Source organism: Orycteropus afer, unplaced genomic scaffold (genome assembly GCF_000298275.1).
Source record: "Orycteropus afer afer isolate SDZICR_OR568_19922 unplaced genomic scaffold, OryAfe1.0 scaffold00007, whole genome shotgun sequence".
Classification (NCBI taxonomy): domain Eukaryota; kingdom Metazoa; phylum Chordata; class Mammalia; order Tubulidentata; family Orycteropodidae; genus Orycteropus; species Orycteropus afer.
Window position 1 is genome coordinate 15,344,551 of NW_006921594.1, and position 12,982 is coordinate 15,357,532.

Genomic DNA, 12,982 nt, shown 5'->3' on the forward strand with positions numbered 1-12,982 from the left:
CAGATTCTACAAACATAGCATTCTGAGCTAGCAAATGTTTTCCAGTACATTGGACCTAAACGGTGACTCTCATTCTTTAACAGGATTACAAGTGAGCTGGCTTCATCCTCAGACCTTTATTTTGCTTTGAGGTACAGTTGTTTGACATTTTGCTTTCTGTGCACTGTGATCCTGGGGAAGGGTAGTCTTTTTGTCTTCAGCTAAGTAGTTTACTGACCCACTTTCTTCTGGAAACAATAACATGTCTCTAAGCATTGTTTCTTGTGTTGTGTGACATTCAAATGTCATTTTTTTTGAACGAAAAATACTTTCCCCCTCGTGTTTTGGCAGGTTTTGTAACTATTTATGAAAAAATATTTTAGCTGAGTACTATATAATTTACAATCCTAAGAAATTATGAAGTTGGAATTAAGAAATAGCAAGGAAATGTACTATTTTATCTTCTGGCAAAGGGACACCATTCCTGTATTATAGAATATGTAAATGCACCCTGTAAATGTTAATTTCCATTAAATATGGGATGGGGACTCAAATTTCAGAAAAGCTACCAAGTCTTGAGTGCTTTGTAGCCAAAGTTGCATGTAGCCGACTTTAACTGCTCCGAGGAGTTGTGTAGACTTTTCATTTTGTAACAGCCCTTCTCCATTGGATTTTATACAGTGTCTCTGGTTTACAAGATTTCATTCCATAGCTGGCACTTTAAAGGAGGACAAGACATGCTTCTCATTCTAAAGTATGCATCATAGCGCAGCACTCCCGTTTGTATTTTTGCATATTTTTCAAAGTACTTTTAAACAAAAAGCGATTTCCCTTTAAAAATGTGACAACCCAGTACCATGTGGTGTTGCCTCCTCCAAGCACTGTAAGTTAAACTATACATAGATTAAATTGGACAGTAGAAACACATTCAGTGTGTGGAATGAAAATAACTTTTTCTTCTTCTTTGAAAAGCATGGGTGTTGTCTAAAACCCAGTGTGGTGTATAGACAGTTTGCAGTGCAGTGGGCAGAGTGTGACTCCAAACGTTCAGAGGTGACAGTGATCACCTTCATTCCATGGTTGCTTTTATGTACTGCTGCAACACATTTGAATAGCTTTTCCATTGTCTTTCCATGAATTGGAGAAAATGATTTTTCCCTTTGCAGGTTGCACACTTTCGCTTATGCATTTCCTTAAAATTAATTGTAGAATCCAGGACACAAACCATAGTAGTCAGTACAGTTTTAGAATGTAACATGCAGAGGTGTATTTAACCTCTTTTAGAAGTCAGTGGGATGAATGTAAGTTTTTTTTTTTAAATTTTACATTCATTAAGGTGCCTCGTTTTTCTTGACTTTTGTCCATTAAAATTTATCCATATGCCTTTGCAATTAACTAGATTGTGAACAGATACCAAGTGTTGTAACAATAATCCATTGTTTGAGGTGCTTGCAGTTGTCTTAAAAATTAAAAGCTTTTTTTCCTCCTCCCCCCCCTAGACATTGTCTTGGTCATTGGCCTACATTTGAAGTGATAGAATCAACAAACATTTGCTATCATTTTAGTGTAGTGTAACCTAAATCTAAAGGAAATAACATCCTTGTTGCGGGAAATGTAGTTGTATGACATACATAAAGGGTTAATTATAAGGAAGTCATGTATTGTTTTTTAAGGACAAACTATGCATTTAGAAAAGCTGCTGCAGTGTATAGAATGCAGTGGAACTGCAGTGTGTAGGACCCCTTGTGTAGAACTGCAGTAATCTTTTTCATCCATGTTTTATCAGAAGCACATGAATTGCATTCCATTTGAGCATCTTTGTGTAGTTTTTTTTTTTGTTTGTTTGTTTTTTTTTGAGGCGGGGTATAGTATTCACTGTGAGGAAACAAAACACAATCCTCTTAGGAATTAGCAATATATCACATTATCATTGTGAGGTAGAACATAGCATTCATTTAGGAAGCATGCATGCTAAATTTTTCTACTGTGACTGTAGGTGACCATTTAGGTTCTGTAACAGAAGGTGGCTATACACCATAGAGTGATGCCATCCACAATTTCCATAGGAAACACAGAATGCATTTGTATCTTTCCTAAGTCTATATGAATCATTGCCAGGGTGACAACACACTTGAATAAAATTTGTCTAGTGCAGTTTTGGCCCACGTTGGAAAATAAACAGCTTATTATGAATTTTAAAGGGTCTGTCCCTTGTGATTTAAACCCCTCATAGTTATAATATAAACTGTTTGCTCTAAGAATATACATTTATATTAGAAATGGTTTCGTTTTCATAGATTCTTAGTGACTTCTTGGTAAAGATGATGTGTATGCTGATTGAGAACCACTGGTTATACAAAACCTTAGACTAACCAGCTCCATGAGTTTGGTTGAATGTCCTTTCTCTCTCTCTACTCCATGTGAAGGTTTCATGGGAAATGATAGGCAGAGGAACCTGTACATAATTGTAGTAAATTCAGAAGCTGTTTGTCTGGCATCTGGCACACAGAATTGCCCAAAGGCAGAGGAAGAGAGGATGTGGGAAATTTTAAAAAAATGTATCAGCTTTTTTGAGGTGAAAACTAACTTGCTGCTGCTTCCTGTACCTGAGCCTTGCCTAACTGGTTAACAACAGAAAGTAAGGCCACTGTTTCTACTAGGGTATAAACACTTCAGTTAGTGTCTATAGTTGAAGTTATTTCTTAAATTCTTTGTTTTTCTCACATTTTTTTAAATAGCTGTAATGAAATTCTTAAAGAGGGTAATATTTTAGAGTGCATATGTCCTCATCAAGGATTCAAAGAATTACACGAAAGCTTCTGTAAACATTATTTGTTACAGCTGACAAGTTTAAAATTATGAAGAATTAATTCTTATGAGGATCATCCTTTAAATGGTTAAATATTGGTATTTCACCATGCTAGTTAACTGTGTTCCCTGTTTGAAACTCTTTGGAGATGGATGATATAAATAAAGCTAGTTCTCAGACAGATGTTTCTTTAGTGAATACCATTAGTTCTAAATCTTGAAATTTAGGGTTAGGATTGAACTCTCACAGCAGCTGTATTAATGTCACCATCATCACTAGCTTATTTTCAAAAGGAAATGGAAATTAAAAATATAAACATGATTTTTTAAGTCACTACAAAATTTACTTATTTGGTCATTTTTTGTCTGTTTACTTTTTTCTCCAATGCACAAAGTTTGTTCGCTGTGCCAAATTATGCCAAGTAACTGGATAATGAAAAATGTATTGACAGACAGTGTCATTACTTATTGGGTATACTTAAATCCTCCTGAAAGGAAGAAGACAAAGGCTGGGAATTTTTTTATTTTTCCAAAATAATAATTAGCATTTTATATTTTAGTACTAAAATGTTCACTTGAGAAGACATTTTTATTTCAATTGAGAGATCTTAAAAATAACGCCTTTTTCCTTTGGTTTTATACATTTAGATAATTTCCCACTTTTTAAAATACTGAAGTTATTAAGCTTTTCAAAATCATTTTGATTATTTAGTGGGAAATTTCAGTCATATGTTCTTAACTGTACAAATTAAATTTTCCTATGCTTCAGGCAAACTACTCCTTGTTTTCAAAAAGTGGTTGTAAGCTGCAGTCTGTATCCTGTAATGCACTGATAGAATGGATTCATTTTGTATGATGTCAGATACTTAAGTAAATTTACATACCATAAATATTTAAGTGCTGTCCCATGACTCTTGCTCCTGCAAAAATGGCAAGTTAGTTAGGACCATTATGGGAACAACCGCTTCCTGCCTCCTGACGCTTAAGTACCATTAAAGTGAGGTAGTAGTTGCTACAGAAAATCAAAGGCTCCTTACAAACTATATTTAAAAACTAACTTGTTACACTTGTAGCTTATCTAACTAGACCCAATCTTAGAAGCGGTACAGGACAATTTGGTAAAACTGACATAATTGTGATTTATTAACATGAATTAAAATGCCCAACCAGTGCTTCAATGTGACAGTATATTTAAAATAAAAAAGAAATTAAAGGTCATATACTGTACTACTTTCACAAAGATCACACAGTTTTGCAAAAGACTTGCCATATGTACAATGCTATATACCAAATGAGAAAAGCTGTAAGCAGTTATATACGCAAAAGAAATGCAGTATTTACAGTTTTATCAGGAGACATTAGAAATCATCTATACATTAAATTACATTTTGCTTGCAAATTTAACCAATAAAACAAAATGAGCCATGTCCACACCAAACTATAAAATCTGTATTGCATTTTTTAAAAAATCTAAGATGCACCCACAGAACTGCTGACAGGGAAAAAAAATCCTCATAGTGCTATGTACTTAGCTGTGTACTTAATGCATATGTATAAAATATAAATTCATTCAGTAAATGAATTGAATGGCAACAATAAAATTTAAAGATCATGTAGCGTCAAATCTACTGCCAGAAAAACAGCTGGAATGTTCACTTACAAAATAAAGATACCTAATACTGGCTTAACAGCACATTTTTAAAGTAATTTTGAAAAGCAAAAATGGAAAAAAATACAATGAAAGAGCACTGGTATTTTTTTGTTTTTGGTTTTTATACAAAGTCTCATGTACAAGCTTTAAAAAGTACCATAATAGGTACATATGAAATATACAGTTTATCTTACAGAACATTTAAAAAAATGTTTTTGGAGTCCATTAATGCCACCCTGAACCATGGTAATTGTTCTGAAATGTTGGTGGCACCTGTGCTCTGTGAATTGGAATCTGTCCAGGCACTGGAGATGCCTGCTGAGGTCCTTGAACCCCATGTGGCAGGGCCACAGAGCCAGGATGAGTACAGAACCCTGCAGCAGTAGGTGTTGGAATACTGTTTGGTCCTTGGGGCTGGAGATGAGGACCTGTGACTGGTAGTGGACAATGTGGCCCTGTTCCAGAAGGCTGGTGTTGGGGTCCCGGTCCCAAAGTGGTATGATGTGTGGCTTGTGAGGGATACGGTGGTACAGCTGGATGGGCACTTGAAGGAAAAAGTGGAGGTCCTTGATGAGGTGGGTGGTGTAAGGCTTGAGCTGGTGCAGTATGATGCCCAGAAGCCAAAACACTGGAAGGAGGAGGAGGAGGAGGGGGTGGGGGTGCTGAATTTGCAACATGCTGGTGTTGTGCTTGTAGACCCTGGAGTCCTGTAGAGGGATGGGGGGGAGGATGGTGGTGAGGGGCAGGACCAGGAGGTGGAGGAGGAGGTGGTAAGTGGTGTCCAGCAGTCTGAGGATGCATATGCGACCCAGGAGCCACAGCATGAACAGGCCCTACTACATGTGCTACAGAATGCTGCTGATGGGAACTGGGCTGTTGGACAAGGTGTGGTCCTGGAGCGGGGGGTGGAGGAGGAGGGGGCGGGGCGACAGCAGCAGCAGTTTGATGGTGAATAGTAGGGTTCTGAGAGGGCAGAAAATGCCCTGGAGCAACATGATGTCCTGGTACTGTTTGCTGGCTTGTGGTGCCAGGAAGTGCTTGATTTGGTCCCGATGTAAACACGGTTGGTTGGGAAAGACTACCTTTGAGCTGACTGTAATTCTGAAAGTTTGCAGAGGGCTGCTGGTTTTGATAGTAAGACGAAGAAGAAGGAGGTGGAGGGGGTGGAGGGGGTGGTGCCGTGCTGTTCAGACTTTGTTGGTTAAACTGACTATATGTTGCTGAAGATTGTCCTGAGGGTGTCTGTGTAAATAATGATCCAGAAGTTGCCTGCTGAGTACTGACTTGAAGGTTCTGTGTTGCTGGATAAAAGTTTCTCTGAGGCTCTCGCTGAGGTGTTCCAACTTGAGGTGACTGTGAGTGATGCGGCCTGTAGGGAGATCCTAACTGCTGGGAAGGAGGCTTTGGTGAAAGATAACCATGCTGTACAGGTGTGTGAGGCGTAGAGGGCTTTGGAGGATTTTCTATGTGAGGTGATGGAGGACAGTGCAACTTCATGGGTGCAGAAGGCAGCTTTTGGGAAGGTTGCTCAGATGAATTCCGAAGGGGTGGCTGAGGAGGATGACTCTTTGAAAGTGCTTGGGTGTTATTTGAGAGCTGTTTGTGTTGGAGCTCTGTTTTTAGGTGAACACCATTCTCAGCTTCTGGTGCAGTAACTGTTGCCTCCCAGTGGGGATCTGGCTTTATGAGTATTTTCCCATGTGGCTGAGTAGGAACTACAGGTCCAGGTGAACCAGGCTATGAAAAGAGAACACATCGTATTAAACTTATATCTTTATACAAATGTAACATTTTATGTACCTTGAGGTTTATTCTGATTGGTATGTAATGTTACTGAAATACTAATTTTAAAAAGGAACAAAGAGGACAGGGTTGAGAGGTCAGTTTTTTCCAGAAGTTCCTAAAAATTCTTAGTGTAAGCTTAAATTGAATTCTCTGAATTACTTTTTATTGAAGAAAACTTAAGGAAATAAAAGTTTTTGAAATTGAATCTTTTTTCCCCAAAGTGATAAAACCTACTTCAAGTTTCAATGTCAAAAATGAAATTTCTACACTATAAACCTAATGATAAATTGGCTTACTAGCTCAACTTGGTCCCCCAATCTTAGGTTGCTTATCTTTAGTTGCCAAGTCTGTTATCTATCAATGAGATTATCCTATGTACATGGCCCAGGATGGAACAACCATTATCACCTTGTAAATTAATGTCACTGAACCTTAATTGCTTGGGCAAATACTTCATAGAAAAGGCAGGAGTTTCTCCTAGAAACCACTAGACCAGAGGTGGAACTTGTGGAAAAAATGTGAGCTATTAAAGTGTGCAAAAATGAATATTCTATATAGCAAGTAAAGTAGTTAACATAAATGACTGACAGAGAAAAAGCACTCATTGAGAAATCACAAACTGATACTCGGTAGAGCAAAAAACTATGCCTACATGTTAACATCGACTTTTCTGAATGGTCACTTTCAAAGGTACAGGGCTGTTATTACCTTGCTTATTTTTGAAGGACTTTTACAAGTCTTTTGAGAAGTATCTGGGGATGGACATTCATTTGTAGTTGTGGATTCTGGGTTTTCAGAATCTGGGTCTGTAAAACAGAAGAAACCTATGTAAATGGGACCACATGATACAGTTTGTCTTTATTAACAGTGCAAAGCAATTATAAATCAACTTTTCTTCTTTCAGCTTTAAAAAGGTATTTAAAATTATAACCATCATAGGTCATCTGCTTACTGACCTTCCAAAAGTTCACTGAAAGTGGGGACTGGGCCCTTAGGTTGCAACTGGGGAATGTGATTTGAATGAGATGAAGGTGAAGACTGAACATGACGCGGTGAACATGAGCTACATGGTGACTCTCCCCCTAGAGATGAAGCAGACCCGAAGATAACATTAGGACCGCAGCGAGCAGGGACAGACTGATCAGCTGACTGCGCTGTTGGTGAAGAAACAAGCCCACTCACCACTATCTTTATCTTTTCGGTGGTCACTGAGAAGTAAAGCTCTCTGGTAACTCCTTTCTCTCACTTGTTCCACTGAAGTCGAGGCAGTCCTTTAAAATAAAATCATGTTGTTAACTGGAAGCAGCTCTTGCTTGGAGGTCAACATGTTCTTTCAGACCAAGAGTTTTGCTCAACTGGGAAAATATTTTGGTGGTAAGCCTTTAAACTAGCTAACCTGTCTCTCTCTTTTTCCATTTGCTAACAGCTCCCAACTCTGAGATTTTTATCCCCATTTATTTGAAGAACTCAAACTGAATTCCTTTGTCTTCAGTAGTTTTCTGGTGTAAAGACAAAGGGAGCAGTTGAGGGATAGTATATTAACATTCAGAATATCACTTCGGTTTACCAAAGGTACCAAAACCTGCCCCTAAAAAATTACTTTCAGTCAGGATTGTAAGGCTACTCCAAGCTCTCAGGATTAACAAGACAAGGGAATAAAGTGAATGTGGCCCGTCCTGCCCTTTGCCAAGACCAATCCTATATCTAGCTGCTTTTATGCCTACTGAAGAAACACTAAACTTGGTAAACTTGGTTGTTCTTTCAAAGTAACTGAAAGGGTAAAAGAAACAGATGCTACAATAAGGGTTTTCTGGAGAACAGTATGTGTGTGTGAGTAATATGAGTAAGTTACCAAGGAGTATACACAATGGACATTTAACAACACTGACACATACTCAGCTGGTTTGAAATCATATCAGCAAGGAGGATCTTTCAAAATTATGGCCACAAATCTGAATCTACTTAGCCTTGGGAGAACAACAGAAAATAGGAAGAAAGTTCATTAATAGAACTTTGCTCTTTCCAGGGTAGCCTAATTCAAACCTTTACAAATCCAACTCCATTCGAAATCAGCTACATAAAAAGTTAACTTGAAGATCCTGACTGGCTGACAAAGAACATACGGACGACTTTAATTATACGCTGTATCACTTATATCTCTAAAGCCACCAATTAAGTTTTAAAAACAGGTTTACCATTGAACTTCTGGTTCATTCTTCTCACTGACAGAAGCCTCCTTAGCAGGGCAGTTATTGCTGGTTTCTTCAGATGTAGCATGATAAGCAGCAGCTGGTGTCGGTAAAGGTAGGCTAGTAGCATTTTCTACCTGCTCCCCATTTTCACTACTGTTGGCACACCCATCACCATTGTTGTTCAGGTTTCCACTTGCATGAGACGATACACTAACCAGTGGAAAGTTTTCTGTCTTAGAGCCACTTTTCCTAGCTTCACGTTGTCTCTTACGGTATTCTAACAGAGAAACCTTAAGCAAGAAATGAAAAGCAAATCTTTTATTCTTGTTATATATGTCAGAATTAATCACTCTTTTTATAAAAATAATTACTATATTTACATTAGGAGAATTATGTTAAATAATTTGATTGTGAACAAATAATAATTAACAATTATCAAATGCCCGCTATATGCCAGGCATTGCACTAAATGATTTATATACATTATGTCATTTAATCCTCACAGCAACCCTATGAAATAGATAATATTATCATCCCCATTTTACAGATGAGGAAATTGAGTAACTCACTCACTCCAGGTCACACAGCTGGTGAGTGTTGGAGCCGGGATTCGAACCTAGGTCTTACTTGAAAGCCCGTGCTCTTTCCACTATACTACATTGCTTCCCACAAAGTTGCCAACTGGACTCTGTTACAAAAATTAAAAGCACACATCACTAAAATTCTTTGACTTGCAAAGCAATAAGCCTATTAACAATTAAAATAAGTGTTGTAGTTTTTCCCCTTCTTCTGAAATAAGGCATTCTAATTGACTTAGTCTATCTTCCAACCAAATAATGGGGCCAAATGTTGCTAATACCACTAATTTTTTATATAATACTTATCAGTAAAATAATTTTCGAAATACTCTTATTCATACATTATGAATGAGGAAAGAGGCATTTCATTTCTGTTCTATGAGGCTGCCTGTTCTATGTAAAAACAAAGAGGAAAAGAGCACAATTAATTCTGTTTGGTTGGGAGTGTTTATTATTTTTAAAAGTAACTCATTTGGTGAAATCTTAAAATTTTGGTTTCTGAAACCATACTCTTCATAAGGATTTTCCATATCACTAGAATGTTTACTTTTTATGCAAAATGTTTTCTAATTAAATGAGCATTTACAAAAGGTTTAAAAATGACATGTCATAAATTTAACTTGAATATAACTAAACTAAGAATGCCTTACATAATACATATTATAGCTACTCATTACCCTCAGAAGTATTTAAAAAAAAAAAAAAAACTATTAAAAAGTCTATAAATGGTTAAATTTGTAACCTTTTTCTTTTGTGGTGGATTCTGGGGTGTGCAACTTCCGTCGATCAAATTGTCATTAACAGTCCGTCCAAAACCAGATACAAGCCCATCTTCTGAAGTACAAAACACAGCAGTTTCCATAAACATGCCTCTAGTATCATCCTGCATCAGGCACTTTGACTCACTTATTCGGAAGCCGCCTCCAACCTCCAACTGATGTGAGGGTGTCAGATCCCTCAAGTTAGAGTTTACTGAGAAATTAACTCCTGTTCTGTCAGGACTCTTTACCCAGGAAGAATAGATTGTGCCCCGTCCAGAGTGGGTCGATTCCAGTTGGCTGTTAGACTCAGTCCTGTCATGTGTAGGTGTTTCCATGCTTTTATGTAAGGCGGTTTGCTCGACTGCATCGAGTCCCAGTTGAATGTCTGACATGGGTTCCTTTTCTCCAGGGCACTGCCTATTGACTTCAGTCCTACTCCTTGGGCTGGTATAACCGATAGTCTTTATTTCTTGCAGACCCAGTTCAGTTAAGTTAGAATTTCTAAAAGGCCCCAATGTTAACATGGCTGAAGATCTGTCATATCCCTGTTTACAGAATTAAAAAAAAAATTACACAAATAATCACATCTTGACACTGCTTATTTTAAAAGCTACCAATAATTTAAACAAAATAATGGTACTAGGAAAAATTCACCTTTCTCTCTAATTCCTTACCTCTTGACTATAAGTGCGTCTCTTAATTTCTGGAGAACTTTCTGGGGAAGAAATATTCTATACAAAAAAAGATTAGAATTGATCATTATTGCCAAACCCATGATACTTATAGAAATGAAAACTTAAAAAGACTAACTACTGGAGACTTTGGTTTTAGATTTTAATATTTTATTTCCATCCCCCAAATATAATACATGTTTTAAACTAAATTTGATGCATGTAGTCATGTTGTCTATGTATCATAAGAAAGTTAGGCTCATTTTAATGAAAAAGTTTAAGTGCTTATTACCAATTTTCTCTTAGTTTCTAAAAACTTTTTTTCTACTACTAGGTCATTTAAATTACTTACCTCAAAGTGCATGGTATTTCCTGGTGTGCCAGGAGTTACTGGGGTAACTGGTGAGTATATAGGTTTATAACCATTTCTACAAGTTTCATCATCTGACTTTATCCTTGGAGGAGTGGCAAATGATGGGTCTATAGGAGTAATATCTGTGTGAGTTGGTGTAGCATACGGTGAAGGAGTAGGTGTGGAGGTTTCAGAGTAAGCAGAATCTAGTAACTGATAAAGTCTTCGTTTTTTCAGTGGTGTAGTTAAATCTGTTGATGAAAATAATTGGTAAGAGATTACACAGCTGGTATTTGCTACAATCTATTTATTATACTACATTCTAGAAAAGATCAAAACATCAACTATATGATAACTTTCTTCCCAAACCTAAATGTCCTGGTTTCAAAAGACAGTATTAACATGAAGCAATTGCCTTCAAATTAGTCAACTTCATTATTAGTAAGCATTATCTTCCCTGAAGACCTACAGGCCTTGAGGTATGAGAGAAATCATACAAGAACTAATGTTACTTTAACTGCTTTCTTAGAGTACTTCTGACTCTGTCTGAAAAGCAGCCAGTTCAAAAACCGAGAGATCAAAAATTCAACCATAAATTCCAACAAACATGGTACTGCAAATTAAGGTTTTTTATGTCAATATTCATCCAAAAGGCTGGAGGACAGAAAAGAGAAAGGACACATGACAATGCATCATTTCTGAAATAGCATAGCAATTACTAAGAATATGCCTATTATGAAGCTATATGTCTTGCCACAGTCCTCTCACTAAAACAATACTGAAAAGAAATTGTACCTGGAAGGGAGCAGTTATCATTTAATAGTAGTGGACTTTTACTTTCACCATTGACTGTAGGACTTCGGGATCTTTCTTGACAGGGCGAATTAAATCTATGTAAAATTGCAGAATTTTCTTCTTCTAGAGCTTGTTTCAACCATCGCTAAAAAACATAAAATGGTAAATGAATTGGAATCAATTTTTAGCTGTTTATATAGCTTATAAATATACAGCAGATTCTAAAAGTGTTTCACTACCAGGGATGGTAAACAAGGAATAAAACTGCCATTTGGCTCAGCCTAGTTTTTTACATCCCAAGAAAAGTTCATTTACCTTCTTGCATGAGCCAGAAATGTTTTCAGTAGATTCTTTTCTTCTCCTTTTTTCTGAAAGGAATGGTGAAGTAAATCGAATATAATGCTTAGGAGTAGAGTATACATGGGGACTGTAAGTGAGACCAGGTAAAGAATTGAGCTGTGTAGCCAATACTTCAGGATCTGTAGTTATGCGAAGAGGCCTTTCTGAAAGGCTTTCTGAAGGCTTTCCTGTCTTTTCATTCTTCTCACTTAACCATTCATTGACCAAGTGCTAAAAGAAAAGAAAAATTTGGATGACTACTACGTATGTACCTACACAGATCCTCCTATACAGAATATGCTAATAAATTTGAAATCAGTATTTTAAAGTGATATATTGAGTAATTGAAATAATTCATATATGATGTCCAAGTAAACAATAACATCACTCAACATTTCCGAGATGATCTCATGTGTTATTCCTGAATTTTTTTAGGATTTTTAAAATTATTTTGGAACGAAACACATGATTACTTTTGTAAAATTTATATACATAAAGATACTAATGCTTTTGAGGTAATAAAATCTTAGGAGACTTCAGTGCCAATTAAATACAAATACTAAATTTAGGTTGTAGCTGCCTCTATTACAGGTTAAAAAAAAAAAAACTTAAGTTTAAGCTCTGATTTTAAATAGTGCTTTGCAGCTTGGCTCCAGAGCAGACTCGCTAGATGAGGCCAATGCACATACTTTTTAAAGCAAGCTGTGAACACTTGAGAGTCTATAGTTGAATAGCTCATGCTTCCATGCTCTGAAATTTTACTTAAATCATTTTCTTAATTCAGCTGATTGTCTGATATACAGTGTACATGATTCAGTCTTCACTGGCTATTCCCTCAGGTTTAATGATTATTCAGCCTTTTTTCTTTTTTTTTTATAAATGGGCATGGAAATAAGGATTACATTTGTCAGCACAAGCATTTTTTTAATGGCTATCTGAGCATTTATATCTTTTCTATCTAGATACCAAATAATATTCCTTCTTTATTATAAATATGATTATAGGTAATTGGGAAAGTAGTATGTGTACACACACACACACCCCATGTACACATTCACATATACACACATT

General features: G+C 36.7%; 1 protein-coding gene across 1 annotated transcript in view; it reads right to left on the reverse strand.

Annotated features, from left to right (window-relative positions):
• Window positions 1–4,663: 4,663 nt before the first annotated feature.
• Window positions 4,664–12,982, reverse strand: part of KMT2E (lysine methyltransferase 2E (inactive)) — a 67,965-nt gene continuing 59,646 nt past the window's right edge. Inside the window, exons 16-25 of the mRNA XM_007944517.2 lie at window positions 11,888–12,142; window positions 11,573–11,717; window positions 10,778–11,028; window positions 10,429–10,485; window positions 9,736–10,299; window positions 8,419–8,705; window positions 7,406–7,494; window positions 7,180–7,305; window positions 6,932–7,029; window positions 4,664–6,175 (exon numbers count right to left, since the gene is read on the reverse strand). Of these exons, the coding sequence (XP_007942708.1) occupies window positions 4,664–6,175; window positions 6,932–7,029; window positions 7,180–7,305; window positions 7,406–7,494; window positions 8,419–8,705; window positions 9,736–10,299; window positions 10,429–10,485; window positions 10,778–11,028; window positions 11,573–11,717; window positions 11,888–12,142 (3,384 nt within the window). The remainder of the gene's footprint in view (window positions 6,176–6,931; window positions 7,030–7,179; window positions 7,306–7,405; window positions 7,495–8,418; window positions 8,706–9,735; window positions 10,300–10,428; window positions 10,486–10,777; window positions 11,029–11,572; window positions 11,718–11,887; window positions 12,143–12,982) is intronic.